The following is a 27997-nucleotide window of genomic DNA, read 5'->3' on the forward strand; positions in this document are numbered from 1 at the left end:
GACCCGGACCGGTTCCCGAGTCCGCCTCACAAACCGGCCTCCTATTGGCTGGGCCTCCGCCATGGACCCGCCCCCAAACGGGGGCGGGGAAACAGAGCCTTGAAGTGCCCGCCTCCCAACCCGGAACGGGCTGCCGAGGTCCGGGACCCAGCAGAGCTAAGAGGGACGTTTTATTCCTCTGAGACTAGGTCAACCCTCCTCCGGCTGCTCCTGGCTGTCCTCCTGCCTCTGGATCACTTCCGAATGTCTCGCGGTCGACCGCGCGGAGCTCCGCCGGCTGAACATGGAGAGCCGCTGCCACAGCACGGTGATGAGGAAGCTGTCGTCGGACCTGCGGGCCTGGCAGCCCCGGGCGTCCTTCTCGTCGCCCGCGGGTCTGGCGGCGCGGGCTTCAGGACCGTCCCTCTGGAGTGGCCTCGTTTTGGGCACCGGGGTCCCCTCTGCGACCTTGTCCTGGCAGCAGCCCATGGCCCTTGGCGCTTGAGGCCCTCGTTGGGTACAAGGCAGCCTCTGTGACGTGTGTTTGGGGACGACCCCCCCCAAGGATTAAGACACAGCTGGTAGAGAGGTGTTTATTCACAGGGTTGGGGGCTCAAGGCCGCGGGCCACCTTTTCTTCCTCTTTTGGGCCTCGAGGGCCCTCAGGCCCTGGTCCACACGCGGGAGCTTCCGCTTGGCAGCTACCTCCAAAGATGCCCAGAGTTCATCCACCTCCGTATTTTCGGGGGGCTCCTCACTGTGCTTCCTTGGCTCTTCCAGCTCATCCTGGTGCGGGAAGAAAGCTCGGGTCAGGAAAAGGCAAGGAAGCCCTGGCTAATAAAGCCTCTGGGTGCCCAGAACCACTGCCACCCTGGTTTAGGCTATGTCACCCTTGAGATGACACTGTCGGTACCCCCTGGACAAATTAAGGGATGGGGCAAGCCCATGGACCACCTGTGGCAGTGGCTCCCACCTTCCCAGTTCCCAGGTGGCTCACCCTCCAGTTTGCCCTGCCTGACAGGAGGAGGCAGTTCAGTCGAGATTTGAGATAAACCTGCAAAAGGTGAGCAGCCTACGTTGAGACAGAAACACACAGGGAGTGCAGGGGCGCAGGCCTGGGCTCCAGGAGGTGGGTTAGGCTGGGCGCGGGGCTCACCTTATGCTCCAAGCCTCGAGGGTTCTGGATCCTGTGTATCCTCAAGACCCTGTCCAAGCCACAGGAGGCCAGCAGTGGCTTTGTAGGGTGGCACTGCAGCCCTCGGACACTGCCTGCCAGCCCCTTCAGACAGCCCAGTAGGCGCCCTGGAAAAGGGTGAGGCCAGCCACAGACATTTATCATGGAGTGTTTACTGCTCAGATCACTTAACATTTCAGCATTTAATCCTCGCAGTAGCCCTAAGATGGGGTTACCAATAGTTTTTCTATTTTACAGGTGAGGAAGCTAGGGCACAGGAAGTGAAGAAGCTACTCCAAGATCAGATGCCTTCTGGTGCAACCAAGGACTTGAACCCGGGCCTTCTGGCACTGGATGAGGGTTCAGTGGGCTCCCTACACAGGCTCAGAGACCTCATTTCTTTCCTTCCTCTTGCCCTTCCCGACAACCCTGGTCAGCTCACCTTGCCGAAAGTCAATTTCTGCCAGCTGCCCATGAGTATTTCCTACAATGACAGAGCTGTGGAGGAGACAGGAGGCAGGTGGGGTGGGCGGACTGTGCAGGATCCCTTCTGAGCCCCACCCTGGCCCTTTAGGCACCCACTTGCCCCCCGGAGTGAGGGTCATGGCTGTTAGTGGATACTCTCCAAAGGTGGTCTCTAGGACTGGCCGGCGCTGCGAGGAGGCTGGATCATACATACGGACCTAGAGGAAGACCATGGTGTCGGAATATCCACCTCCTGTACCCGGCCCCCAGCACCTCCACCCACCATCTCCTTGTCATCCTTTCTGCTCCCTTTTCATGATTCATGAGAAATATACATCTCAGCTCTGGAGTGCTGGGGATGGGGGGAGGGGCGGAGCTGCTCAGGAATGTGAGGGGAGCAGTCCCCATGTCCCCATCTATCAGGAGTGGGAGGACAGAAAGGTGGGTCCAATAGTCAGAGGGCCTCAACTTTGAAGCAGAGAGGCTTACCCTGAAGGAGGGAGGAGAAGCCACCCTCAGGTGGGTTTTGGAGGCACAGCAGGGGCTGGGGCGAGGATGGACAATGACACAGGTGCCTGGGCCTCAAGACTTCAACCTAGGATAAGCCTGGGGTCCCTAGCTGGGTTCTTCATGCAGAGCTGAGTGGCTGAGGCCAGATGTAGGGGTCAGCCCGGGCCAGAGCCAATGGGGAGTTGCATCAGGAGCAGAACAGTCCATAGCAACACCTTTTCCCTGTGAGCTGCTCCAGGTGAGAGAAACAGCTACAGCATAGGAAATCTCACTACCAAAGGGAGTCACGGGCTCAGCACCTGAACAGGGACAGGGGCGGACAGGCTCCTCTGAGAGCTCAGGAGGAAAGGAGGGGTATGAAAGGTGGCTGTGCCACTCCTAGGCTGGGGTGAGACAGTGCCTTACCTGGTGGTACCCTGTGCATGTGATGAGCTTCTGAGACCCAGGGACAAACTGTACGTCCTGGTCCCAGATTGGGACCCGCAGGTCGAGCCAGTCATTCCGCACCTGTGGGGCAGGCCATTTCGGGGTGGGTGGGCTGGTTCCTTCAGCCTCTCACCACCCCAATGCCCACGGCTCTGGGCTAGTTGCTGTCTGAAGTTTTGGCCACAGCCTCTCTCCACACTACTACTCACATTCTTGGCTCTGAACACGGGCTCCTCTGACCCCTGAAGGTCCCACACCTTCAGGGCATTCTCCTTTCCCCCAGTGGCAACCAGATGGGGCTGTGCCGGGTCCTGGCGCATCCTGCACACCCCAGGACCCACCTTCAGTTCCAGGAGCTGAAAAGAACCAGAGATGCGTCAGTTTCAGAGTCTGTTTTCCCTCTTCCAAAGCCCTCCCCACCTGAAGGGAAAGGAGCCTTACTGGGTCTGAGGGTGCCTCCTTGTCATCGCCGTGCCAGACTCTGAGGACCCCAGAATCCACACATGTGATGAGTGTGCTGAAAGTAGAGGAGGGTACTGTTGGGATTAAAAGGCCCCAGCCCACACCTCCAAATTCCTGGTAAGGCCTTGCTGGTCCTCTGAGCTGGTTCCTCAGGACCACAGCAGACTCCCTCCTAAGAGTCCAGTTTGCAAGGAAGCCTCTGGCTACCTGGAGTGGGCTAGGCAGCTTCCTGCTTAACTGTTATCTTGATTTACTCAACAGTGGGAGGGGTTACCAGTTTTAAAAGTGAGGAAACAGACAGAGAAATTAAGATTTGCCACTCATGTGTGCCTTGCAAGCAAAAGGTCCTGAATTCAATCCCCAGTACCAAAAAAAAAAAAATAAAATAAAAAAAAAATTGGCCACTCAGCTATAAATGTCAGATCCAGAGCTAGAAATGAAGTTTGTGATACTCCAGAGTGCTTCTCTTATTTCACAGCTAAGTCAGCACCTGGCCCCCTGATCTTTCTAAAGTTTGAGTTAACTTCTACTGGGGGGGAGAGTGTCAGTATCACTACCTCAAAAGGAATAAAATGGCACTGAGCTGGATTTAGTGTTTGGCCAAAGTGAATCAGCAGTTTCTATTTTTTGTTACTATTGTTTTGAAAGAGAGTCTTGCTGCGTACCCCAGGCTGGCCTCACTCCCTGCTGAGTGCTGGGATTACAGGTGTGTGCCATCACACCCAGCCATTTTTTGGTTTTTCTTCTCAGTGCTAGGGATTGAACCCCAGGTCTCACTCATGCTAGGCAGGTACTGTACCCCTGAGCTACATCTCTAGCCCCCAGCTTCTACTCAAGTTCCCCGTTATGTGTTTTAGGCACCGATGTCAATGTCTCCATCCAAATACCCCTCTGAGAAGCCCACAGGAGTCTTCCCAGGACCTGTGCAGCCTGGGCCTATGCTGCTTCTTCCTTCTGCCCACCTTCCCACCTGGGTTCAAGCTGTCTAAACTGCTTGCTGGGGACTGTGGTAACAACCCCCACATGCCACCATCACCATTGCTCTCTCCAATCCTCCACATTCCTACAAGCTCACAGATATATACACAGCACTTCCTGCTCAAGACCCACTGACTCCCTACCAGCTACAAAAGTGCAAACCTCTCAGCTGAGCATTGCAGTGCACGTGTGTAATCCTAGCACCCAGGAAGCTGAGGCAAGAAGTCTGCCATGTGTTCAAGGCCAGCCTGAATTACAGAGCAAGACCCTGTCTTAAAAAGGTGCAAATCTCTCAACCTTACTCTTTTTTTTTTCTTTTTTTTGGTACCGGCGATCGAACTCTGGACCTTCCAGTTTAGAGGCAGGCACTGGAACCACTGAGTTAAATCTCCGACCCAGTATCTACTTTCTAGAATGTCCTCGACCTTTACTCCATTTGTCACAATTCTCCTCATCCTTTGAGACCCAGTTCGAAACTCCCATCCCCTAGAGATCCTTTCCAAAGCTCACCTGTCTAAACCAACACAGCCTGTCCACAGCCTTTATCGCGAGAAATCCCCACCCTGTAACCTAACTACCAGACCTTCCTAGCTGTTACTTTGGAAGCTTTCTTACCTTGTTGTTTGTTAGTCGTTGTTTGGAAGCAAGCTCTAAACTATTAAGTGACTTCGCCAGAGTTACACAAAAGGTTATGGCGTCAAGAGAAAATCCCTAGAGCCTGCAGGTTTTACTAAAGCAGAAGCTTCACCTGCAAGCCTTACACTTTGCAGTGTTGGAACTCAGTAGGTATCTCGGAGGAGCTTAGGTTCCTGTGACCCATCCCAACCTGTGTCATCCAAGGGGTCGCCGCAAGGGGTCGGCCTTACTCGTTGGCCTGGGCGAGTCCCCGGAATGTGCCCTCTCCCCCGGGGCAGTGCCTCTGGCACTGGAACGCGCCCTCCTCGGTGCTGAAGCGCCTCACCATCAGGTCTGCGCAGCCCACCAGGATCTGCGGGCAGAGAGGGCGCGACGTCGGGAATGACGGCACGGCAGGAACAGGGACGGCAGGGACAGGGACGCGCCCCGGCACCTACCTGGGTCTCGTCGCCCGCGCCCCAGCACAAGACGTTCACCGCCGCCTCGCGCTGCGGCTGCCCTGTTGTGGTGAAGTTGGACGCCAGCTTCCGCTGGAAGTCCACCCCTGCGGGACGAGGTGTCAGAGACCTCGGGGTCAGGTGATAGCGGCCCTTATACCTCCCGACTTCCGACCCTGCACTCACCTTTCAGGATCCCGGTCTCAGTACCGACCCACACATGGTTGCAGCAAGCTGAGGAAACCGCCATAGCGGAGACCAGCGTCAGCTACTCGAACTTCCGGCGGACGGTGTGCGTCACTAGCCGCGCTTCCGGTGCACCCTGGGAGTCACCAGCTGCACGGAGCCCTCTTCCGGTTGCGCGGCTTCTGCCGGGGTAAAAACCCGGGGATGGGGGCTTATAACGATCCTTTCCTGCACCAGCTTGCTTTGCTTCATGAAAATGAAATCAGGACATGCGTGTTTGTAGAGATCTGAACGTTTTTGCATCGGAGAGGAACGGCGTGGAGCAGTCCTCTTCCATCTCATTGCTCCATCATGTATCCTGTGTTACTGGAGAAGAAAACACCTATAATCCTGTCTCAGAGACAGGTTGGAGATGCAGTTTAGGACGAAGGCGTCGGCATTCTTTAGTAAAGGACAAAACAGGAAAAGCTGTGCAAATTCGGAAAGTGGAGGTACGGGTGTTTTAGCTCAAGCCAAATCGGCAAGGTTAACATTTCCCCAAAGGATATTCTGTAGCTATAAAATGTCTCCTCTTTTTAATAACTGCTCTTTTTACCGATAGATTCTCTTTAATCTGATTGTGAGAAGTTGCTGTTTCACATCGTATAAATGAGTTCTTGTATATGTCTTGTATCTTGAATGCACAGCCCCAATATAGAGCTTTATTTTTTTTTTTCCCCCGCTACCGGGGATCGAACTCGGGTCCATCCGCTTGCGCAGCAGGCGGCGAAGCCATTGAGCTAACCCCCCCCCGGCCATGGAGCTTTTGATAGAGATGCTAAAATAACTATCCTAGGGCCGGGGATTTAGCTCAGTGGTTTGGCCGCCTGCCCTGCAAGCTCAGGGACCCGAGTTCGATCCCCGGTACCTAAAAAAATAAATAAAGTAACTATCCTACACTTGCAAAACACTCCACCCCCTTGCACACGACGCTGTTTTAATTAAGCATATCATAGAAAACCATTATAAACACAAGTATACATAAACGACTTTGCCTTTAAGAGCTGACCCTTACTTTTTAAGTTGTTGTGCAATATCCAGACCTAGAATATTGAGCCCCTATTTTTGAAAACCTGTTGGTTGCCACTTAATCAAACAACAGCAAGCACAACTAGGAGCTTCCAGATCTTTTTTGGGGGGGTGGCACCAGGGATTGAACTCAAGATCTTGCGCTTGCAAGGTAGGCACAGCACCACTGAGCTAAACTCCCGGGCCCCCAGATCATATTTTTAAAACACCACTGCTCCCCCAAGAGAATACACTATTTGCTATCACATCATCTACTTCTATTTCTAAAAGACCACTTAATACCTTGTCTTTGATAAAGTATCAAATGTTCAACTGCTGAGAACAGATATTACGCTTGATCTCAGACAAAAAGCCTAATAGCCAAATCATAGGGTTTCTCTCCCAGGATGCCTTACTCTTCCAGTCTCTTTTTGCAGTTGTGGTAACTTTCAAGATGTGAATATTAAATTACTTTTCAATCCAAAATACTTACTAAATTCAATATTCTATTATTTTTTTTTTTGGTACTGGGGATCGAACTCAGGTCCTTCAGCTTGCGAGGTAGGCAGCGGAACCACTGAGCTAAATCTTCAGCCCAATATTCTATTATTCATATCTCATAATAGAAAGTAGATGTTTGAAACCAAACCTTAAATATGGTCTTAAATGTGGTCTGCTTGGTCTGGGGATTTAGCTTAGTGTTTCTGCCGCCTGCCCTCCAAGCGCAAGGACCAGAGTTCGATCTCCAGTACCAAAAAAAAAAAAAAATATATATATATATATATATATATAACACACGGTCTGCTTAAATATGCTCTGTTCGCTTGTTCATTTTTCTGTATTTTGCATAAACCCGCCCCTCTGCTTTTTCCAAAGCCTGCGATTGGCCTACACAAGAGTTGTGAGGACATGCCCATGTGGCGTCCTCTCTGTTGTGCTGTGTTCATCTCCACCTTGATGGATTAGGGTTAGCATAAAGGCTTTTTGTTTTTCTACTGGAGATTGAACCTAGGCCTGTAGGAGACGTCCCTGCCCAGTACTAGCAGGCTATGAGTGGCACATGCTTCTTGCCTTCCCTAATTCGACTATACTATTTTTATTTATTTATTTATTTTTTGGTACCAGGGATTGAACTCAGGTCCTTGCGCTTGCACAGCAGGTGGCGAAACCACTGAGGTAAATCCTCGGCTCTATACTGTTTTATATCAGGAGTCAGAGGGAAGTCCTTCGTGACTCACATGGGCGTGTCAGCTAGCAGAGTTGGGCTAGCATTTCTCTCTTGCTGATGGCTGTCACTGAGGCCCAAGTCCTAGTCTGTGAAGTGGCAGGGCCCTGCTGAATTCTGTGCAGCTGAGGTCAGCGTGACCCCAATTAAAATCCTTTCTCCTGAATTATTGCTTCTCCCTGACCTTGTGGGTTGCTTGCCAATTGTGCCTCGTCCCAGTACCCATGTCTTCTATCCTAGCAACATAAGCAGTGCCTACTCCCTGACAGCCCTGCCTGGCACCATCATGCCAGGTGTTCAGCAGTGTTTCACTAGATGCCTTCAGAGCTCCCTAGCTCCCTGTTCCTTCTGACGATTGTATTCAGTAAGTACTGGATGTGCTTGGGGGCTTTTGTCTTTGCTGCCATCAGCAGCACTGACCAAGACCCAAGACTCAGTTTCACTGTAAGTCTTGTCCTATTCTTTTTTGTTTGTTTTTTTGGTCCTGGGGAATGAACTCAGGACCTCTTGCTTTCGAGGCAGGCACGGTGCCACTGAGCAAAATCCCCAGCCCATTGTCTCGTCTATTCTTTAACCTACAGGAGGCTGGGACCTACTGTAGGGTCTCCAGTGACATTCACTCCCCCTGACCCTTTCACAGGCCTGTCACATTGAGGTGCATCCTCAGCCCTTTTTATTGTTTGAGACAGACTCTCACTAAGTTGTTACATCACACAGGGTGGGCTCGTACTTGGACAGTTCATCAGCTTAGCAAGATCCTGTCTCCAAGGAAAAAATAAGAAGGTCTGGTGTTGTAGCTCAGTACAAAGGCCCTAGGTTCAACCCAACCTTTTCCAAATTCTGAGAGCCCCAGGGCAGCCCAGGCCTTTGCCAAGCACGTGGGAGGTGACTGGCAGTCGCTGGGCTCAGGCCCTCCTGGCAGGAGATGAAGGTGGGGCGTGGTAGCAGAGAATGGGAGGAGAGAAAATAGGGACTCACTGGCTTGGGTGACAGGTGCAGAGAAAAAGGAAAGAATATTCTTCCCATATGGGTGCATTTAACCTTATTTTTCTTTTTTTGGTCGTTCTGAGTCTTCCTTTGTAGTCCAGGCTGGCCTTGAACTCAGTGATCCTCCTGCCTCGGCCTCCTAAATGCTGGGATGGCAGGGGTGTGCCATACCTTTTTTTTTTTGAGACAGGGTCTTTGTGTTGCTTGGGCTAGTCTCAAACTCCTTTACTCAGTGATCCTCCTGCCTCAGCCCCGAGAGCTGGAGGTACAGGTATATGCCACCGTGCTCAACTTAAATTCACTTTTTTTTTTTTTGGTACCGGGGATTGAACTCGGGACTTTGCACTTGGAGGCAGGTGTGTTGCCACTGAGCTAAATCCCTGACCCGTTTTTTTTTTTTTTTTTTTTTTAATGAAACAGATACAGTGGGACCTTGGTTCATGAACTTAATTCTTTCCATGATTCTGGTCGCAAACTGAATTGGACAAGAACTAAATCAAATTTCCCCATAAAGTCAACGTTGAACCTAACCACTGAATTTGCTTTGGTTCTACTCCAATTCGGATTGCAGCCAGAATCATGGAAAGAATTAAGATCATGAACCAAGGTACCACTATACCTTAAATTGTCAAGTAATATAAAAAGATTTATTATAACAAGCCTGGAACGGTGGTGTATGCCTGGCTATAATCCTATGTATATATTTTTGTAATCCCATATTCTGATGTGGGAGGCTGAGGATGCCAAGTTCGAGCCCATCTGGGCAACTTAGCAAGACCTTGTCTCAAAAGGGTAATAAAAGTCTTGGGCTGTGGTGCGGTTCAAAGGCTCTGGGTTTAATACCCAGTAGTGGGAAAAACAAGCTCCTGATAAAAAGCGATAGCTGATCTCCTGCCCCACAGTATACCTCTTAACTCATTAAGCTGTTTTTAAAAAATGGTACTTTTGTCTCTTTTTATGAATTCTAAAACCCAACACAACATGAAGTTGAAATCCCTGGTTGACCTTGGTGTTTAGAACTTTTTTCGTTGTTTACATTTTGGTTTTTTTGAGACAGGGTATATAGTTCAGGCTGGCCTTGTGCTCACTATGTAGCCCAGGATAGACTCAGGCTTGTGATCCTTCTGCCTCGACCTCCAAAGTGCTGGAGTGCTGGGATTACAGGTGTGGATCAATGCTAGTTTACTGGTGAACACTGTTTTATCTAAAGAAATAATTCGGTCTTGAACAAGAAAACAAAACTCAAAACTTTCAAAGTTCTTGTATCATTTTGCTGTGGCTGCAGTAACATAACCTTGAGAGACACAGAAGTGGAGTCACAAGGACTAGGAGGGGCCAGAAAGTGGGGGTCCAGAAGTCCTGGCATGCAGATCTGAAGTCCTGTGGCACAGCTGTGCTGTTCCAGAAGCCGCTGCCCTGCCTTGGGCTTCATCATTCAGGATGTGACCACCACCTGCTTTCAAGGGTCTCTCTCACCAGCCCCCCTCCTGTGACTTACTTTTGCCTTTTAAAAGTTGGCTCTAAGCTCAAAGAACTAGTGCTAGAGGTCCCATTTGACCCAGCTATTCCCCTGCTGGTTATCTTCCCAAAGAAAAGAATCATACCACAGCGATATATGTGCACCCATGTTCATAGTGGCACAGTTTGTAATAGCTAAAGCTTGGAAGCAGCCCAAATGCCCATCAACTGGAAACTGGATAAAGATGAGTTTTTTTTTTTATAAAATGGAGTTCTACTCAGCCATAAAGAATGAGAAACTAGAGCCATTTATTGCTAAATGGATGAATAGAGGCCATCCTCTTAAGTGAAATAGGACACACATGTGTAAATACAGAAGTTTCTCTAATGAGAAACTGAAAGTGTAAATAAGGATTAAAATGACTAAAACAAATAATTGACTATTTGAAGTAGAAGAAAAGGTCCAAAGGGGTAGGGGTGGTGGGAGGGGAAGGGGAAAGGAAAGAAGGGAAAGGAAAAATGAGAAAAGGAAAAAATGGGAAACAAAGTCTTTGTAAATAGGGAAGGGCGGAGGGGGTGAAGGGCGCACAGGTAATGGGGAAAAAATAAGAACCAAGATACATCACATACAGGTACAAGCACCTAATGATAAATGTAAACGTATTGTATACCTAAAATGTACCAATAAAAGAATTTAAAAGAAAAAAGTTGGCTCTAAAGGCCAGGGATTTAGGTCAGTGGCACCTCGCCTGCCTTCAAAGTACAAGGTCTGGAGTTTGACCCATGGTACTGAGGAAAAAAAGCCAGCTCTACATATTGAGTTTCCTGTAAGCAGACTGGGACATACATGTAACATGCTTCGATCATCCCTAGCCCTTGTGACAGATGACACAGAAAACAGCAGTTGGGGATGGGGACGTGGCAGTCCCAAACCCAGCAGCCTGACTGGAGCCTAGCCTGGCAATTCATTGTTCTGGGTGGAAGGAGTTTGGGGATCCAGAGTGTAACTGCATCTGGGGCCTCGGGTACCTATTGGTAATCTCCCTTAAACTAGGACAGCCAGAAATGCCGACAGGTAGGACAAAAATCACACCTGGTAAAGAACCATTCATGACAAATGACCCTCATTGGCTCTCCCTCTAGGAGGAAGCCAGCAGCAGTAAAAGGGCACCTTTTTTGGTGAGTACACTGCAGTGGCTATAATGGTGCTGGGCCACCTCACGGTGGGATGGATAGGCTACGGACATTAAGCCATGCACAGGCAATGAGGTGGCAGGACTCACTCTGCCTCTATCCTTTTCCATTCTGTCTCTGGTTGGGGATGGGGGAGAAAATGTGACTGAAGGTCTACCCCACAGACCACTGAGACTAGGTTGTGTCAAACTGCCTAGGCCCTTGAACTTGCCTGAGGCTCCCAGTGCTGGGATGAGAGTGTACAAGGCTCAAAATGCATTACGGAAAAACTTGGGCTCTAAGTCCAGGGCCGGGGATTTAGCTCAGTGGTTTTACCCTTGCCTGCCTCCCAAGCGCCAAGTTCAGTCCCCAGTACCAAAAGTCCAATCACTATACGATACCATATTAGGGTTCATGTACATGTGCAAGGTGAAAGGGGGGTGTCTTAGGGCCAGGGTTCCTTTAATGCCATGTCTGCTGTGTCCTTGGGCTGGGAGAAGGCACCACTACAAACTGCTATGGAAAGTTGGACCAAGCTCCCAAGAGTGAAGTCTCAGCTCACTCCCAGCCAGTGCCCAGGAACCACCCCAAAGCAAGGACAACACAGCAGGTGAGAAAACAGCTTTTATTACTGGGATGGAAGTGACTGCATGCTGAGTTCAAAAGCTAGACCTTGTCATTCTTGAGGCTGGGATTCCTATCAGAGGAAAAGTCCTTTACTGGAAAGGCACTAATGTCCGCAATTACTTACAAGGGCCACGCCTCAGATCAGCCAACAAAATGTGTTGCTTTTAGGCAGCACTGAATCTGTCAGTTATGTATTAGAATACTAGACACAAACATTTGAACAGATACCTACCACTTCCATTTACCATGTCTTTTCCTGAGACCTGGAAAAAAACAAACCAATCATGTTTCAGCAACTAATGAGATTTTTCCTTCCTTGCATAAAGAAAATGTTTGATCCCTCAGACAGTTCCTTCTGGAACAAATTTTCTTCTCCTCCCCTAGCTGGCCCCAGTGGGTTCACCTTTACAGGCTCTGGGGCTAGGACTGGAAGTAAGACGTGTGAATGTCTCATCACTGGGAAATTTTAGCTTAATTCACCTTACAGTCATGAGCACTCACCTTTCACTTTGGCTTGGAGCAGAGTTAACGTGGTTTGCAGCTGGGCATAATGGTTGCTGTACCCCTGTAATCTTAGCATTCAGGTGGCTAAGGCAGGAGGATCACTGGGAATTCCAGACCAGCTTTAACTATGGTCAGACACTGTCTCAAAAAACAAAAACAGGGCTGGGGATTTAGCTCAGTGGTTTCGTCGCCTGCTGCACAAGCGCAAGGACCTGAGTTCAATCCCTGGTACCCCCCCCCCCCGCAAAAACCAACAAAAACATTTGCTTGAAATCTCAGCTATTACTATTGGTTAGAGAAAATGAACATACATAGTATAGAATAGTTTCAAGGCATGCATATATCCCTCAAATACTGGCTACAAAGCCTATTGGTTAACTTTCTCTTGTTACTAAAGTGCTCAACTCAGAAAATACCTTTCTGTCATGGTGATCAGACTGGGGCGGTATTCAATTCATCACTGGTGAGCAGTAGTAATTCATTAGTTCAAAGCTGGCCACGTAGACCAGAAGTGCCACCACACCCATGTAAGAGCCACAGATTTTGTATGACAGCATTACAAAGATCTTTACCTGAAATCATTCCTGACCTCCAAATAAGATGCTGGATCTGAAATGTACAAGATCCAATCAATAATGTTTACATGCAATATAGTCACCTAAATAATTATCCCTAGAAAAATCAGATTTCCACGTCTCAACAGCAAGTCATCAGCCGAACGAGATTCCATGTAAGTCATCATACACAGCCCTCAAGAGGCATTTTAACCCAACACGTGACACACATTTAACATACACCAAAATCACTCACCTTTAAACCAAGTAGTTTGCTGGGAGTAATAGTGCCTGCAGAAAATACGAAACTGTAGTTGGTTGCAAAGTTCCTCCCAACCTGTATTCCTCTCCACTCCCATGCCTCCCAGTTTCTCAGGTGTTCATGTGTTTTCATCGCCGGTCATAGTGAGCTAGTTTAATTCATCATGGAAACTGCCTAGTTGGTGAGATAAAAACAAAAAACCTGCAACTAACCTCAATGTTGGAAGATTTCCAGTGGAATACAGGAACAACCCGCTCCTGAATCAGAGAATTATTTATTAGCAAAGCATCTCAAATAGCAAAGCAGCACACTAGCCATTGTTACTGGATGAGTTAAAGCTAAACATGATAGGTGTAGACACATTTGCTACACTAGACAGCTTTTTACAGAACATTTTCATCTTCTTTCTCTGTAACCCCAGTGGGTGCATCATAACTGGCTCTGGGACCAGACAGGAGGATACTTGCTCCTCACTGCCACTGAAGTCCAGCAGGCTACAGTTGGCAAGTACTCAACACTTTCAACTCTTTCCAAGAGTTGGGAGTCTTGGGACCAGCTGGCATCCAAGAAATAAGGGGCGAGCAATAAACATCACTACAGGTAACAGGAAAAAGCAGAAAAGCTGTGCCTGGATCAAGGATTTGTTGTTCCATGGATAATTTATATTTATAACAAAAACCAAAGTAAACATCTTACCTTTAGAGAAAAGTATCATGACAACCTGGGAAAGGGGAAATAAAAGATTACTTTGAAGTGTTAAGGACAAAAAAGCATTTCTTCATCAACAACTGCCATCAGAACTCTAACATGCTATAACCGTCATACTTCACGGAGCATCAGTTTATTGATTCAAATCATCTGACAGTGATGCGGATGACAGAAGAGCACACCATTACAAGAATCAACTGTGCTATTGGGCCACTTTCTCCAAATAATCATTTCAAGAACAAGGTGGAAGGAGCAAAGCAATGGCAACAGTGCTCTCCTGACCCTTATGATAAAGTGTTTTACACTCCTGGGATGAAATGATCCAAGCCCTCTTTGGAAAATTACCTGTATTCATCTTGGGCAGTAACTGAACTCCTCAGGACTGGTTTTGAGATACTGGAGACAGAAAAGGGCATTGTTCATACATAAGAATAGATCATTTAAAATTTTCTCTATAGCTATGGCCCACTTCTCAGAGTTAAGATGACATCATTCAGGACTCAGCCATATGCTTGTCGTTTGTTCATCATGGAGTGTCCTCTAAAGTCTCTCCTTCCCACTACGACACAAACAGCGCACAAACCTGGAGCAGTGCTCCAGGAGCTGGGACACTCCTTGTGCAGAAGGATGGGTCTTTTTTCATTCTTCAAGCAGGGAGCTCTTTTGAGCTGAAATATATCTGAAAAGAAAGCACCCTTTAACACCTCAGTTTGAAGAGATAAAGTCCAGAAATCTGCTGCAGATGATGCTACTCAGAACTTCTGCTTTCTCCACTGAGCCATCAGAAAGAGAGAGTTCAGTTCTTAAATCATCCCCGAAGCACATCCTAGAGGCTTTGTAGAGTCAGGGAATGCGAAACCCACGGCACTTACCCCGGGACGGGGTGGTGGGGGTGTCTCCGGCTCCAGTGTTCAAACGCGGGCCCAACCCTGCAGACAGACAACAGATTAACACCGGGGATTTCCTGCGCGGCGGCTGAGCGGGCCACTGCCGTCCCCTCAGAGAGAGTCATCCTCACGGAGGTCAGCACAGGTCTGTGAGGTCCTCATCACAGGGGCGGCCACATGCACACCGCCCGCCACCGCGACGGCCATTTTGTCCTTCACGTCCCGCCGTGGCTTCCAAGTCAAGGACCTGCATTAGCTCTTCTCCGTGGCAACCAAATGGGTACCACGAAGAAACCCTACAGCGCGAAACGCTCGTGAGTTCCTTTAAAGTTAAGCAGAAGACCAAGAAACCCCATGACCAACACACTTACCACCAGCTACAGAAAAACGAGACTGTACGAGCATCCGCGAGGTACTTAAATACCACCCCGCAGAGGCCCACGGGATTTCGGGGCGGGAGTATATCTGGCGCATGCGCATTCAGAAAGGACAGAGAGCACAGAGAATTATAGGTAGAAAATTCCTGGGGAGGCTGATGAAACACTCCACCAATGAACGTGCAGTGGGAAAATATGCACATGCGCTTTGCCCAAAGCCCGCGGCTCGGAGAGTCGCGCATGCTCCCAAGGGTCGCGCTGCGGCAGGAGCCCCGCGGTTCCTTCTGGTGGTGCGGGTGTAGAAATGGGAGTCTCGCTGCTGCTCCTGCACCCCGCCACACGTTAGGTCTGCGAGGAGCCCCGCCGCCATGGACCCCACGGAGCCCGAGCTCCCGGGCGACGCCCAGGCCCTGCGGCCGCCTCCGATCGTGCCCTCGGAGGCTGACACGCAGGGTCGCAGCGCGGGTGGCGACTCAGGTAGGGCCGGGCCCTCGGGACCGCGGTCGGCGCGTCCTCCTGGGCCCGGGAGTCCAGGGCAGCGCTTCTCTTATGCTGTGCCCGGCTGAGCTCCGTCACGGAATCCTGTCTCCAGAGCCCCCAAAAGTGGGGCATCCACGCCCCTATTTCATAGAAGAGAGACCTCAGATCTGAAGCCCACCCGCGCCCAGCAGCTACTGAAGGGCACATGAGTGCGATACCCGGGTGGACACTCAGCCCCGTGGGTGCGCGGTGCACGGCCTGGCGGAGCAGAGCTAACACTCTGAGGAGGCGTGAAGGTGCCTCAGGGCCTGGCCACCGGGCTGGTGTAGTCCCGCTAGTGAGTCGGAACCCAGGCAGCCTGATCCCACGGGTCCCAGAGGGACCCATACGATCAGGCTCAGGCTTCTCAGCCTTGTTCACGGTCACCCCGCCCAACCTAGAAAACACCCACCCCGAGGTTTCAGTAACAGGTGCACATGTACTGCATACATACTTGGCCACGTGCAGTTCCAAAGGCTTCTGTCCTTTGTTTTTTGAGACAGGGTCTCCCTCTGTAGTCCAGGTTGGCCTTGTGCTCACTGTGTAGCCCAGGATGGCCCCTAACTCGTGGCGATCCTTCTCCCTCAGCCTCTCGGATCCTGGGATTTCAAGCATGTGCATCACTATCCAAGAGACCTTTCTTTAAATGCTTTTATTTTTAAATTTTTTATTAATTTGTTTTTCTTTTTCTTTCTTTTTTTTTTTTCGGTACCGGCAATTGAACTGAAGACCTTGGGATTGCCAGGCAGGTGCAGCGCCACTGAGCTACATCCCCAGCCCTAACAAGCCTTCTTAAGAACCAATTTTCTTTTTTTTTTGGTACCGGAGAGCGAACTCAGGTCCTGGCGCCTGCGCAGCAGGCAGCGAAACCACTGAGCTAAATCCCCAGCCCAAGAACCAATTTTCACTCACAGGGCACCAATATTGTTCCCGCGCATATCCCAGTGTGATGTAATGAATGATATTGTACAGAATTACTGAGAGGATTCCGGTTTGAATTAAGTTATTATCGACTAGAATATTTTTTTTTTTTTGTACTGGGGATCGAACTCAGGACCTTGCGCTTGCCAGGCAGGCAGGGGAACCACTGAGCTACATCCCCGGCCCTGAAATAAATTAATTCATTTAATAACTGAGTGCTTGTTCCTTGCCCATTACAGAATTTGGGGGGAAAATGATAAAAACACTTTGCCTTGGTTAGGGGGATTAAGATGTTTATGCCAAGCAGCCCACTGAAGCCTCTACAAACTGTGGGCCAAAATAAACCTCTGCTGAAAAAGCAAAAAAATAACAACGAAAAAGATGTTCTTGCCTGTAATCCCAGGACTCAGAAGCTGAAGCAGGAGGACGCAAAGTCAGAGGCAAGCCTAGACTACATAGAGTTTGAGGGGGCCTCAAGTACATAGGAAGACCCTGTCTCAGAAACAAAAAAGAAAAACAAAAGGGAGAAAATGAAAAGGTCCAGGTAAAGAGTCAGCACAGGAAAGAAGGGTGTCGGTACAGTTCCTGAAAGATGGGTTTAAGGGGAGGGGTTGGATGTAAAACTGGAGATTTCCAGGGGACACTGCGTGAGGTCCTGCCATGCAAAGCTAAATAGTTTGAGTTGTAGATAATGAGAAAGGAGCCAGTTGAACGTTTCTGAGCAAGGAAGTGATGAGAAACTGAGGCATAAACAAATCAGGGACATTGGATTGTCACAGTAGTTTGCTTGATAAGCCAGTGGGTTCGAAAAGGGGACTTGGGTCAGGGCTCTAAGTTATGCAGCTGCAGAGGTCAGGCAGGTAGAAGCAGTCACTGATCCTGCTGAGTGTGAGTAAGACTGGCAAAGTGGCCAGGTCTGGCTGTAGATACAATCACTGAGTGTGCTTATGAGCTTTTGGTTGGTACTTTTTTTGTGTGCTTAGGTGTTTCTTTTTTCTTTTTCTTGGTACTGGGAATCAGACTCAGGGCCTCGCACTTGCCAGGCAGGCACTGTGCCACTGAGCTACATTCCTGGCCCTCTTAGGAGTTTCTTAAACAGGAAAAATCTTTCGTATGTGAAGGAGACATTGAAATTTGGTGGGAGCCAGGTGAAGGGGCACACACTTAATCCCAGCACTCTGGGAGTCTGAGACAGGAGGACTGCAAGTTTGAACCCAGCCTGGGTAACTTACTGAGGCCCTGTCTCAAAATAAAAATGGCTCCAGAATATACTCAGAGTGAAGGGCCTGGGCTCAAACTCCAGTACTAGAAAAAAAAAGCTTGGTGGACATTATGCAAGTGTCATTGCACATGGAATTTTGAGCGATGTCATTCTGCCCCAGTTCACTGGCTGGTAGGTGAGTTGGACCAGCTTGCGGGCAGGACCTTTGTGCAAGGAGCGGCCCTGCCCCATCTGGGAGCAAGAGGCACTGTCTGGAGGAGGAGGACTAAGCATTTGGTCAGGCTGGAGGCGGAGCTGGAGGGAGGAGGCCATCCACACCTGAAGATCTGTGGTGCTGGCGGCTGACTCAGCATCTGAGCTCCACTGTCTCACTGAGCACCCTCCGCCCTTTGCAGTGCTGGGGATTGAACCTAGGGGTGTTCTACCACTGAGCTACATCTCCAGCCCTTTTTGTTTTATTTTTGGTTTTTTGAGACAGCGTCTCTGTATGTAGTTCAGGCTGGCCTCAAGCTCATAGTGATCCTCTTGCCCGAGCCTCCCAAGTGCTGGGATTACAGGTGTGTGCCACCATGCCTGGCTGCCCTTTTTATTTTTTGAGAGAGGGTCTAGCTAAATGACTCTGGTGAGATTTGAACTTCGGTTCCTTCTGCCTCAGGCTTCTTTGGTGCTGGATTACAGATGTGCAGTACTGGACTGAGTTTATATTTTTACACTTATTTACTTATTTTTGTTTTTTGAGACAGGGTCTCACTATAGTTCAGGCTGGCCTTGAACTCACTAGGTAGCCCAGACTGGCCTCAGACTTGCGGCAATCCTGCTTCAGCCTCCCTCAGTGCTGGGATTATAGGCATGCAATACCACTCCCGGTTTATATTTTTATTTTTATTTTTCATTTTGTTTGGTACCGGGGATCGAATTCGGGTCCTTGCGCTTGAGCAGCAGGCGGCGAAACCACTGAGCTAAATCCCTGGCCCTGTATTTTTATTTTTGAATGACATAATAATTGAGCATATTTCTGGGCCAGTTTGCTTATAGGATTTTCAGGGTTGCAGGGATATTTGGGATGTAGGTTGTGTGATATGACGTGTCTTCAAGTGCAGGGCCAGGCAGGTCTTGGAGGCAGAGGGTGATAAGGCTGGGGCTGGATGCTGCTGTGTTTGCGGGCCTGAACCAGGAGCTTTTGCGCTGGGACTGAAGGGCTGCAGGAGAGCTGGTAGTCCCATTCCACTTGTTAGTATGGGCGCCCAGTCTTCCTGAGCAGTGCCCCCATCCGGCAGCAGGCAGCTAGCTGTTCAGCAGAGATTGGTTAGCTGAGACCGGTGGAGTTAGGTGTCTCCCTTAGGGGAATATAACAATGGTGGCAACTGGATTGATTGTTAATTGTGTCTGGTTTGGGCGTCTTTTTTTTTTTTTAACTCGTAATTGAACTAAGGCTTTCACATTGAGCTACATTCTCAGCCCTGTCTGTTTTGTGTTTTTGAGACAATGTCTTGCTATGTAGTTCCTGTAGTGATCCTTCTGCCTGAGCCGCCCAAGTGCTGGGATTACAGGTGTGCACCACCACACCCAACTATTTTTTTCTGGGCTGGGGATTTAGCTCAGTGGTTTTGCCGCCTGCTATGCAAGCGCAAGGACCCGAGTTCGATCCCTGGTACCGGAAAAAAAAAAAAACCCAACTATTTTTTTCTTTTGAGACAAGGTCTTGCTAAGTTGCCCAGGCTGGCTCAAAATTTCCATCTTCCTGCCTCAGCCTTCTGGGATGCTGGAATCATAGGCATGTGCTGTCCATGCCTGCCTTAGATGTCTTAGTGAACCTTATCTAGAATGAGGGAAGAGGAGAAGAAAGCTAACACTGAAATTGGCAATCACTCATATTAGCCAGAGCAGGGAGATGCTTGATCATTTTTGTGCTTTGGGCTGTTTATGTTTTGTACAGATTGAAATGTGATTACATAACAATCCCAATTTTGCCTTGAGCTGTCCTAGTCACAGAGGGGCCTTGTCTGACACTGATGTTCTCTGATGTTCCCCTTGGGCTTGTCTAAGTCTGGCTGTGAGTGCCAGGCCAGCCCCTGGCAGCCCAAAGGCCTCACCTGGCTCAGTCCCTGGTGCATCCTGCATGCCCTACTTAGGGTTCCTGACCTGCCTTCCTGGCCTCTGCTCTGTCCTCTTGCATCTTTTCCCCACCTTGTGGCCAGAGTGGTCTCAGTAGAAAAGCTGACCAAGTCTCACTTCTCAGCTCCAGATGGCTTTGGGCTGACATTTGTACCTCTTGATAGAACCAAGTGCGGTTTGCTGCTCACTAGGATCCATTGATTGCTATGTTAGAAAATGACAGGGGGTTGTTGTGCAGCCTATGCTGGGCTCAAACTTGCAGTCCTCCTGCTTCAGCCTCCTGAGTGCCAGGGTTATAGGTATGTGCCACCATGCCTGGCTTTGGCTACATTTTTGCTTCGTAGTTTTTGTTTGTAAAACACACCTAGAACAGGGGGTGTAGCTCTGGAAGGGCACTTGCCTATGTGCCCAAAGCCCTGGGTTCAATCCCTAGCACAAATGAACAAAGAAGATACTACATGCCCATATCTTGGTTGCCAATAAAAGGAACCAGGGACCTGGGCAAGGCACGCCTGTCATTCCAGCTCTCCGGGAGGCTGAGTTAGGTGGATTGCAAGTTTGAGCCCCACCTGGGCAACTTAGTGACTTAGACTCACCACAGAGCCACATCCCCAACCCTCCTTTGACACTCTTTTTTGCTTAGTTTTGTTTTTTGGTGCTGGGCATCAAACTTGGGACCTTGCGCTTGCAAGGCAGGTGCTGGAACCACTGAGCTACATCCCCGGCCCTTTTGACACTTCTGTACACCCTCACTCAGAATCAGGCTTTAGCAACACTTTAGGAAACACTCTTGTCCATATTAAGTCTGGAATGAACTGTTGGGGTGATAGGTACTAGGGATCGAACTCAGGACCTTGTGCTTGTGGGGCAGGTGCGGTGCCACTGAGCTAAATTCCCAGCCTGCCTGCCTGCCTGTCTTGTCTGTCTGTCTGTCTGTCTGTCTGTCTCTCTCTCTCTCTCTCTCTCTCTCTCTCTCTCTCTCTGTCTCTCTCGCTGGGGATTAAGCCTAGGGCCTTCCACATGCCTAGCCCTCTTTATTCTTTTTTTTTTGGTACCGGGGATTAGCCTTCTTTATTTTTCTCATTATGTTAAATTTTAAGGCAGGTTCTCGCGAAGTCACGAGGCCAGGTGTGCCACCATCCCCATGTCTATTCGTACGTAATTGCCCTGGAGAGAGTGGCTTGCTGCAGTGTCGCTGGTTGGCACTTATTTGAGTCCCAGTTACTTTCAGATGGTGTGATTATGTCTCTCCTAAGAAATGCTTTTATTGAACAGCTTTAACCCTCCTGGCCCTTGTGCCCCTTGGCACTGCACACACTGCTGCTAAGCCGAGCCTCACAGCACTGTGCTTCGGTAGCCAGTTGTGGAAATGCCGGCCTCTGAAGGCCTGTATGGCCTGGGCTGTGCCGCAGAGGCCGGTGGTGGGTCTCTGGGAGGCTGCAGAGGGCATCACTCGGCCAGTGTGGAGCCACGGAGGCTTTGAGGTGCTCTGCCTCAGGGGAGAGCTGGCCCCAGCTTGCGCCTCAGGCGCTCACACCGGGGTCCGGTGTGCTGGGCATTTCTGGTCGCTGTGTCCAGGGCTCCTGGACTCGTGTCATCTTAGAGCACTGGTGTGAAACACACCCTCTGCCCACCCACCGCCCGCCCCTCCCGAGCTGCTCTCCGGGGTGGATAGGAGGACCCGTGGATGCAGAGGGCAGAGAGCCTTTTACACCCTTTCTCTGCTGTTACCTTAGACCCTGGCTTCTGCATTCTGGCTTCTGGCCTTGGTGGGAGAGGAAGGAACCCGTTTCCTTCAGCTCCTCTCTGAAAATAACCAGGCTGGCTCTGCCCATGAACAAGGAGTTCCAGAACCTGTTGGCACCTCCCCGTGTTGATGTCTGGTCATCTCTGCCCATTTGCCTTCCCCTTTGCCAGGGCCTCTGGAGGGAGCCCGGAGATCTGCAGGCTTCTGCAGGGCCAGCTGCTCACGGTCCTGGCAGTGCCCTGTGGGGTGAGCCCTGCAGGGCGCAGTGTTGTGTGAGAAAGGAGAAGCGGCTGCCTGTGCCCCAGCTCTGGAGTGCTGGCTGCGGCCCCCCAAACCCTGGATGTTTACTCCAGCATAGACAGCCTGGCGGGGCAGCCCAGGCGGGTGGGACGGGAAGGGGTCCAGAGGGAGGAGAGGACTGGTGTGAGCTGTCAGAGCTGCTGCCTGCGGAGCCAGTGCGGGGCCGGGCGGGCGAGCTAGGCCGGCCCTGCGTACGTACAGGTGGTCGGGGCCACCCGGCGCTGGGTGATGGTGTCGCGGTGGCCACAGCAGGCGGAAGGGAGTGGGGCCTAGAGGGGCGTGGAGATCCGGGCTGGACACAGCAGAGCCTGTCCTGAAGGCTGCTCCGGGCGAAGCCTTTGAGCGCAGGGGCGAGGGACCGCAGGAGTAGACAGTTTCGCGCTGAGAAGTTGGACTTTGCAGCCAGGAGCCGGGGTGCACACCTGTGAGACTTCAGCACCCAGGAGGCCGAGGCTGGAGGATGGTGATTTGAGCCCAGCCTAGGTAGCATAGGGAAGAAACAAAACCCTGGGGCTTCTCCAGGTCGGAGGCTGCCGACCGAGACCGCGCCTCCTGCGACGCCCTCCTTGCGGACGGGCCCGGCAGAGGTGGGGCGTAGAGGGCGGGGCCAGCTCGGCTCCCTTCCGCTTCCAGCCCGGCGGGCAGCACAGTCCGGCGGCAGCTAGCTCCGTGTCCGTGTGGGTCTCCGTCTCCGCGTCCGAGCACTCCGCGTGTCTCCGCCCGCAGGCACCATGAGCCGCGACACCGAGGTGGACATGAAGGAGGTGGAGCTGAGCGAGCTGGAGCCCGAGAAGCAGCCGATGGCGGCGGCTGCCGAGAAGAACGGGCTGGTGAAGGCCAAGGCGCTGGCGGGCGGCCCGGAGCCGGAGGCGGCCGCCAAGTTCACGGGGCTGAGCAAGGAGGAGCTGCTGGCCGCGGCGGGTGGCCGCGGCTGGGCGCGCGCGCGCGCAGCGCTGCTGGTGCTCTTCTGGCTGGGCTGGCTCGGCATGCTGGCCGGCGCCGTGGCCATCATCGTGCGAGCGCCGCGCTGCCGCCCGCTGCCCGAGCAGCCCTGGTGGCACCGCGGCCCGCTCTACTACGTGGGTGACGCGCACGCCTTCCAGGGCGGCGCGGGCCACCTGGCGGGTGAGTGTGCCCTCCCGTCCCGGACCGACTGCCTGTCCTGACCCGGTGGGACCCGGAGGGCCCGTCGGCATACCCGGCCCTTCCCGTCCTTTCTGAGCTGAGCCGGGGCTGACGCCGCGCACGCCTTCCTTGCATCACCTCCCCGCAGCCTCGTGATCCCGCCCCGGGCTGGGTGGGGGTTGGGCGCTCGAAGCCTCCTGGCCAGCGTGTCCCCCACCCACAGATCTGCGGGAGCGCCTGGATTACTTGAGCGCCCTGAAGGTGAAGGGCCTAGTGCTTGGCCCCATTCACAAGAACCGGAAGGATGATTTGGCGGGGACCGACCTGCAGCTGATCGACTCCACTCTCGGTTCTCGGGAAGACTTTGACAGCCTCCTCCTGGCGGCCAAGAAAAAGAGTGGGTTTCTGGGCTTCCCCAGGCAGGGCCAGCGCGAAAAGGCTTGTCCTTTGGCCCGGGGAAAAGCAGGGTTGGGTTCTTGTCTGCGGTGCTGCTAATGGGCTCCGGGTTTTCCTGGGCAGAGATTTGTGAGACTTTGGCCTAAAAAGGATTTATCGAGTGGCTGGGGGCTTTCTGCCTGGCCGGGCAGTCTTGAACTGGTCACTTAACTTCTGGGCTTCAGTGCCATTTATTTCCATAAGATAGGCTTTTACTACATCAGTGGACACCCCAACTCCTACGGGGGGTTTTAAACTGAAAAAACTATGGGTCCTGGGCCGGGGATTTAGCTCAGTGGTTTCGCTGCCTGCTGCGCAAGCGCAAGGACCCGAGTTCAATCCCTGGTACCACAAAAAAACAAAAAACAAAAAAAACTATGGGTCCTTTTGGGCACGGGGGAAGCCCGAATATTATCTCACTGCTCAATACAGAAACATGTTCAAAGAGTTCACTGGGGGGTGGGGAGCCAGGGGCCCCATAGCTCCACCTCCTTTGCTGCCCTGCAGTCCTGCCTTCAGCTTTGGCCGGGCCCAGATCCAGGCTTTCAAACCCGGTGGTAGGTAGGTTGAAAACACTTGTCGAGCTTCTGTTTGAGCGCCTCACTTCCCTTCACGCCCCCTGTTCAGGCATTCATGTCGTCCTGGACCTCACCCCCAACTACCAGGGCCAGAACTCCTGGTTTCTCCCCACGCAGGTGAATGACACGGCCGCCAAGGTGAAGGTGAGTGTTCCAGGCCCTCAGTGCCACTCTCCAGGGTCCTTTCATGGGAGCTCTGCACCCCTGGCCTGGCTCCCGCAGGCAGGAGCAGGAACCCCTCTTCCTGCACCCGGAAGGATAGGCCTGCAGTACACCCCTGTGTTTGTTTCTTTTCTGATCTCCCATTTTTCTTGTTTCCTTGACTTTGGGGGTGACATGGCGCCAGGAAGGGAATTTGTCAGATGTCCATCTGCAAGTCTGATTTTCCTTCTTTTCAGGATAGGAAGTCCTTTCTTTCTCTGTGGGATTGTCTTGCTTGACTTCTCAGTCCTTTTTTGATGTGTTTGGAGGAAAGCCCAGTCTAACTTTTTTTTTTTTTTTTTTTGAGATAGGGTCTTGCTATGTAGTTCAGGCTGGCCTTGAATTCACTATGTAGTCCAGGCTGGCCTCAAACTCGAAGAGATCCTCCTGCCTCAGCCTCCTGAGTGTGGATTACAGGGATGTGCCAACATGCGCGGCTTGCCCAGTCTGAAATTATAAGCCCTGGAGTCTTCCTCGGTGACTGGGACCATGCCAGATGTTTCCCAGTTCCCTATAGTCGCACAAAGTACCTATTATTGTCCCTAATTTGTAAATGAGGAAGCAGGCACAGAGGAGCTTTGAGTGCCCCAGATGTGAAGTCCAAGTAAGTAGTCTGTCGTTCCATGTTGACCTTCTAGGTAGTGGCTCCAACTGAGCTCGGCAGGCTGGGGCAGGGCTTTCACTGTCATGCAGCTCCTGCTACCTGGCAGCTCAGAATGGGAAACCTAGATGGTTCACAAAGTTGCGATTCTGGGAGAATTCCGATTTCGAAGCATTTGGGTGAGACCCCAGGATCACTGAGTCTGTTCTTGGCCAGTTGGTGGGAGACTTTGAAAAGTTGGTGGTAAAGGACAGTTTTCGGATTTGTGGGGCATGACGGGTGGTAGCCTCTGGAGATGGAGCCCAAAGGAGGGAGGATGTGGAGAGAGGAGGGGAAGAAGGGGTAGGCAGGGTGGGGCCCAAGCCCCCTGCTAGATGCCTGCTGGCCAGGCCAGGCCAGTTCCCAGAGCTGCTCAGGGCTGTGCTTTGAATCCCGGTCTTTCATTCTTGGGCTTGTGCCTCCCAGCCCTCGGGAGACTGGAGGGAGTGAGACCACTTACTTTGAGGGCCACCTGGCACTCTAGGTCCAGTCACTGCTGCTCCCTTGCTTTGACCATGTCTCCTTGCTTCTTGAGCCTGTTTCTTTATCTCCAAGAAGAGGATTCTGGCCAGGCATGGTGGCACATGCCCATGATTGGGAAGCTGAAGCAGAAGGATCGTTGCAAGTTCAAGGTCAGCCTGGGCTACACAGTGAGATCTTGTGTCCAAAAACCAAAAAACAAAGTAGAAGATACTGGCCCTCCTTGTGCTGAGTGTTAAGTGGATTTTTATTTTGATACACATTTTCTCCTGGGCGTTTTCTATAGCTGTTAGAGGTGAAGCTGTATTTGCCAGAGGCAGGAATAAAAAAATCAAGTGCTGGAACAGTAAGAAATTCTGTGGGGATCAGAGACAGAGGGAGCCAGGGCGTGCGGGCTGGGATCTTCTGAGTCTTCACCTGTGTGTTGCTCTCTCCTGTGTTCTTTTCCACTTTGTAGGAAGCTCTGAGCTTTTGGCTGGAGGGTGGAGTGGATGGGTTCCAGGTACGGGACGTGGAGAAACTGAAGGTGAGTGTCTCTCCCCATGCCACCCAACGCTAGGCGGGGGCAGTGTCTGCCCTTGATGGGTAGCAGCCCCGTGTCTTGACTCCGCCTTCTCTCTCTAGGATGCACCCTCCTTCCTGGCTGAGTGGGAGAACATCACCAAGAGCTCCAGCAAAGACAGGTGGGTACCTGGTGCCCAGACCCCTCTCTTCTGGGGCCTCGGGGGCATCCTGTCCCAGGCCAGCCTGACACCTGCCCTGCCTCCGCAGGCTCTTCATTGCAGGCACCAACTCCTCCAACATGCAGCAGCTCCTGAGCCTTCTTGAGTCCACGCAGGATGTGCTGCTGACCAGCTCCTACCTGTCGAGTCCCAGTCCCACGGGGGAACACATGAAATTCCTGGTCAACCAGTATCTAAACATCAGTGCTGGCCGCTGGTGCAGCTGGAGCGTGAGTGCTCGGACTGGCAGGGCCTTGGGAGTGGGGGAGGGCAGGCTTAAGCTCACAGAGTCTGTGTGCCTTGCAGGTGTCGCAGGCTGGGCTCCTGACATCCTTCGTGCCCTCTCAGCTCCTCCGGCTCTACCAGCTGCTACTCTTCACCCTGCCGGGCACCCCTGTGTTCAGCTATGGAGATGAGCTTGGCCTTCAGGCTGCCAGTCTTCCTGGACAGGTGCGGCTCACTGCCCCACAATGGGGAGAATGCAGTTGCCTGTTGGGTCACGATGGCATGGCCCTGGGGCTAGTGGCTCAGACCCTGCCTTGGGCCGAGACTAGGTTCTGTTCCTAGTCAGTGGTCGTGTGGCTTTGGATGAGTCATTTCACCCTTGGTCATCTCTTCTGTGGTATTGGATTTCTTGTAGAATTATTAGGGGTCTTCCTGTGTTGCCCAGGCTGGCTCTGAACTCCTGGGATCAACTGATTGTCTGGCCTCAGTTTCCTGAGTAGCTGGGACTGTAGGTGTTGCCACCATGCCTAGCCCCGTTTTTTAATGTCAGTGCCTGGTGCGGTAAATGTTGAAGACGTAGCCATCGTTCATTCGTTCATTCATTCATTCATTCATTGGGCTGTGGCTGCTCTGTGTTAGGCCCTGAGTCCTCTGGGGAGCCAGGGGAGTGTGGGCAGGGAGTGGCACGGGAGGGGCCCTGCTGTGGAGGCGCCTGGGGTTAGCGACGGCGTGGAGTCATGCACGTGTGCTGCACACAGTGGATACATTGCATGGTGGTGATGAGTTTGATAAGCAGGTGCAGTAAGGATGCCAGGAGCTGATAAACTGTGTGCCAAAGGAGATGGGGTGAGGAGAGGGTTTGTGGCGGGGGTGCACTCTCCGGGTAGCCACGAACCCAAGGAGCAGCCCAAGGACTTTGGAAGTAGCTCTTGAGGTAGAGGAGGCCAAGGGGACAGGGTGTGCGGAGAAGCCTGGGGCTGGGCCCCTTGGCTTATGGGGAGGTGGGAGGTGGGAGGTGGCCCCGGGGGAGGCAGGAGGGAGCCTTTGCAAGCCCTGTCTTTTGCTCCCAGCCTGCCCAAGCCCCCGTCATGCCGTGGGACACATCCAGCCTTCCCGACGCCTCTGGGTCCGTGGGCGCCAACATGACAGTGAAGGTGAGGGCTCAGCTCAGAGGGCAGCGGGGCGGTGGAGTCTGCACCCCGAGGCCTCACCCTTCTGTGTTTCCTTCACCACAGAGCCAGAGTGAGGACCCGGCCTCCCTCCTTTCTCTGTTCCGGAGACTCAGCGACCAGCGGGGCAAGGAGCGCTCTCTGCTGCACGGTGACTTCCATGCACTCTCCGCCCCACCCGGCCTCTTCTCCTATGTGCGCCACTGGGACCAGAACGAGCGATTCCTGGTGGTGCTCAACTTTGGGGACCTGAGGCAGTCGGCCACGCTCGGGGCCTCAGGCCTGCCAGCCACTGCCAGCCTGCCGCCCCAGGCCAACCTGCTGCTCAGTACCCATCCGGGCCGCAAGGAGGGTGCCAGCCTGGAGCTGGGAGCCCTGAGCCTGGAGGCCCACGAGGGGCTGCTGCTGCACTTTCCCTATGAGCCCTGACCCCACCTGCCCCGCCCCAGCCTGGGCCTTTGAGATCCTGTTTCTCTCCCTTTTTCAATATTTGCAGACTACAGATGAAACCCCTTCAAATAAAAAGTCACCCTACCT

The 27997-nt window shown here is 51.9% G+C and overlaps 3 protein-coding genes, 1 long non-coding RNA gene and 8 other non-coding genes across 16 annotated transcripts; 1 reads left to right on the forward strand and 11 right to left on the reverse strand.

The window, feature by feature from the left end:
* Positions 1 to 20: 20 nt before the first annotated feature.
* Positions 21 to 468, reverse strand: Tex54 (testis expressed 54). The gene has a single exon (XM_087203691.1). The coding sequence runs from the start codon at positions 466 to 468 to the stop codon at positions 190 to 192; it is 279 nt and encodes a 92-aa protein (XP_087059817.1). The 3' UTR covers positions 21 to 189.
* Positions 469 to 558: 90 nt separating this feature from the next.
* Positions 559 to 5433, reverse strand: Wdr74 (WD repeat domain 74). Of its 4 annotated transcripts, none has more exons than XM_021251888.2 (11): positions 5253 to 5433; positions 5067 to 5173; positions 4860 to 4981; positions 2995 to 3070; positions 2763 to 2909; positions 2533 to 2634; positions 1735 to 1835; positions 1595 to 1650; positions 1135 to 1280; positions 976 to 1032; positions 559 to 764 (listed from the first exon to the last, which is right to left on the reverse strand). In XM_021251888.2, exons 1-11 carry the CDS (start codon positions 5314 to 5316, stop codon positions 573 to 575), a joined length of 1170 nt encoding a protein of 389 aa, XP_021107547.1. In that variant the 5' UTR covers positions 5317 to 5433; the 3' UTR covers positions 559 to 572. The 4 variants fall into 4 exon arrangements, with proteins under 4 accessions (XP_021107547.1, XP_087059809.1, XP_012924573.1 ...); XM_087203683.1 differs by having other exon boundaries at positions 5067 to 5196; positions 5253 to 5341; XM_013069119.3 differs by having other exon boundaries at positions 1595 to 1835.
* Positions 5434 to 11753: 6320 nt separating this feature from the next.
* LOC147820704 (uncharacterized) lies at positions 11754 to 15166 on the reverse strand. Of its 2 annotated transcripts, XR_015448275.1 has the most exons (10): positions 15056 to 15166; positions 14670 to 14726; positions 14381 to 14476; positions 14143 to 14193; positions 13786 to 13810; positions 13302 to 13346; positions 13084 to 13118; positions 12846 to 12882; positions 12271 to 12411; positions 11754 to 12032 (listed from the first exon to the last, which is right to left on the reverse strand). It is a non-coding gene; the product is annotated as an uncharacterized LOC147820704 (long non-coding RNA). The 2 variants fall into 2 exon arrangements; XR_015448274.1 differs by lacking the exon at positions 15056 to 15166 and having other exon boundaries at positions 14670 to 14858.
* LOC147820705 (small nucleolar RNA SNORD22) lies at positions 12106 to 12231 on the reverse strand. Its single transcript, XR_015448330.1, has one exon. It is a non-coding gene; the product is annotated as a small nucleolar RNA SNORD22 (small nucleolar RNA).
* On the reverse strand, positions 12673 to 12741 carry LOC147820706 (small nucleolar RNA SNORD31). Its single transcript, XR_015448340.1, has one exon. It is a non-coding gene; the product is annotated as a small nucleolar RNA SNORD31 (small nucleolar RNA).
* LOC147820707 (small nucleolar RNA SNORD30) lies at positions 12950 to 13019 on the reverse strand. Its single transcript, XR_015448332.1, has one exon. It is a non-coding gene; the product is annotated as a small nucleolar RNA SNORD30 (small nucleolar RNA).
* Positions 13195 to 13259, reverse strand: LOC147820708 (small nucleolar RNA SNORD29). Its single transcript, XR_015448334.1, has one exon. It is a non-coding gene; the product is annotated as a small nucleolar RNA SNORD29 (small nucleolar RNA).
* LOC147820709 (small nucleolar RNA SNORD22) lies at positions 13452 to 13568 on the reverse strand. Its single transcript, XR_015448331.1, has one exon. It is a non-coding gene; the product is annotated as a small nucleolar RNA SNORD22 (small nucleolar RNA).
* LOC147820710 (small nucleolar RNA SNORD28) lies at positions 13879 to 13952 on the reverse strand. The gene has a single exon (XR_015448335.1). It is a non-coding gene; the product is annotated as a small nucleolar RNA SNORD28 (small nucleolar RNA).
* LOC147820711 (small nucleolar RNA SNORD27) lies at positions 14265 to 14332 on the reverse strand. Its single transcript, XR_015448329.1, has one exon. It is a non-coding gene; the product is annotated as a small nucleolar RNA SNORD27 (small nucleolar RNA).
* Positions 14545 to 14617, reverse strand: LOC147820712 (small nucleolar RNA SNORD26). The gene has a single exon (XR_015448333.1). It is a non-coding gene; the product is annotated as a small nucleolar RNA SNORD26 (small nucleolar RNA).
* A 140-nt stretch (positions 15167 to 15306) lies between the features above and the next one.
* Slc3a2 (solute carrier family 3 member 2) lies at positions 15307 to 27995 on the forward strand. The gene is made up of 10 exons (XM_004874412.4): positions 15307 to 15538; positions 22612 to 23010; positions 23234 to 23407; positions 24073 to 24167; positions 25802 to 25870; positions 25969 to 26027; positions 26116 to 26296; positions 26373 to 26516; positions 27362 to 27445; positions 27527 to 27995. The coding sequence occupies exons 1-10, from the start codon at positions 15430 to 15432 to the stop codon at positions 27887 to 27889; spliced, it is 1677 nt and encodes a 558-aa protein (XP_004874469.2). The 5' UTR covers positions 15307 to 15429; the 3' UTR covers positions 27890 to 27995.
* The last annotated feature ends 2 nt before the right edge of the window (positions 27996 to 27997 follow it).

This window comes from Heterocephalus glaber, unplaced genomic scaffold (genome assembly GCF_053883595.1).
Source record: "Heterocephalus glaber isolate CG9 unplaced genomic scaffold, H.glaber_assembly_v1.0 deba00001806, whole genome shotgun sequence".
NCBI lineage: Eukaryota > Metazoa > Chordata > Mammalia > Rodentia > Bathyergidae > Heterocephalus > Heterocephalus glaber.

Bases quoted from the DNA above. Each gene is read 5' to 3' on its own strand.
- Tex54 (XM_087203691.1), bottom strand. From the start codon at position 468: ATGGGCTGCTGCCAGGACAAGGTCGCAGAGGGGACCCCGGTGCCCAAA.
- Wdr74 (XM_013069119.3), bottom strand. From the start codon at position 5,316: ATGGCGGTTTCCTCAGCTTGCTGCAACCATGTGTGGGTCGGTACTGAG. The intron at 4,982-5,066 runs GTAGGTGCCGGG...CTCTGCCCGCAG, and splicing joins GCGCGGGCGACGAGACCCAG to ATCCTGGTGGGCTGCGCAGA. The intron at 1,033-1,134 runs GTGAGCCCCGCG...CACCTTTTGCAG, and splicing joins CTCGAGGCTTGGAGCATAAG to GTTTATCTCAAATCTCGACT.
- Slc3a2 (XM_004874412.4), top strand. From the start codon at position 15,430: ATGGACCCCACGGAGCCCGAGCTCCCGGGCGACGCCCAGGCCCTGCGG. The intron at 25,871-25,968 runs GTGAGTGTCTCT...TTCTCTCTCTAG, and splicing joins GGGACGTGGAGAAACTGAAG to GATGCACCCTCCTTCCTGGC. The intron at 26,028-26,115 runs GTGGGTACCTGG...CTGCCTCCGCAG, and splicing joins AAGAGCTCCAGCAAAGACAG to GCTCTTCATTGCAGGCACCA.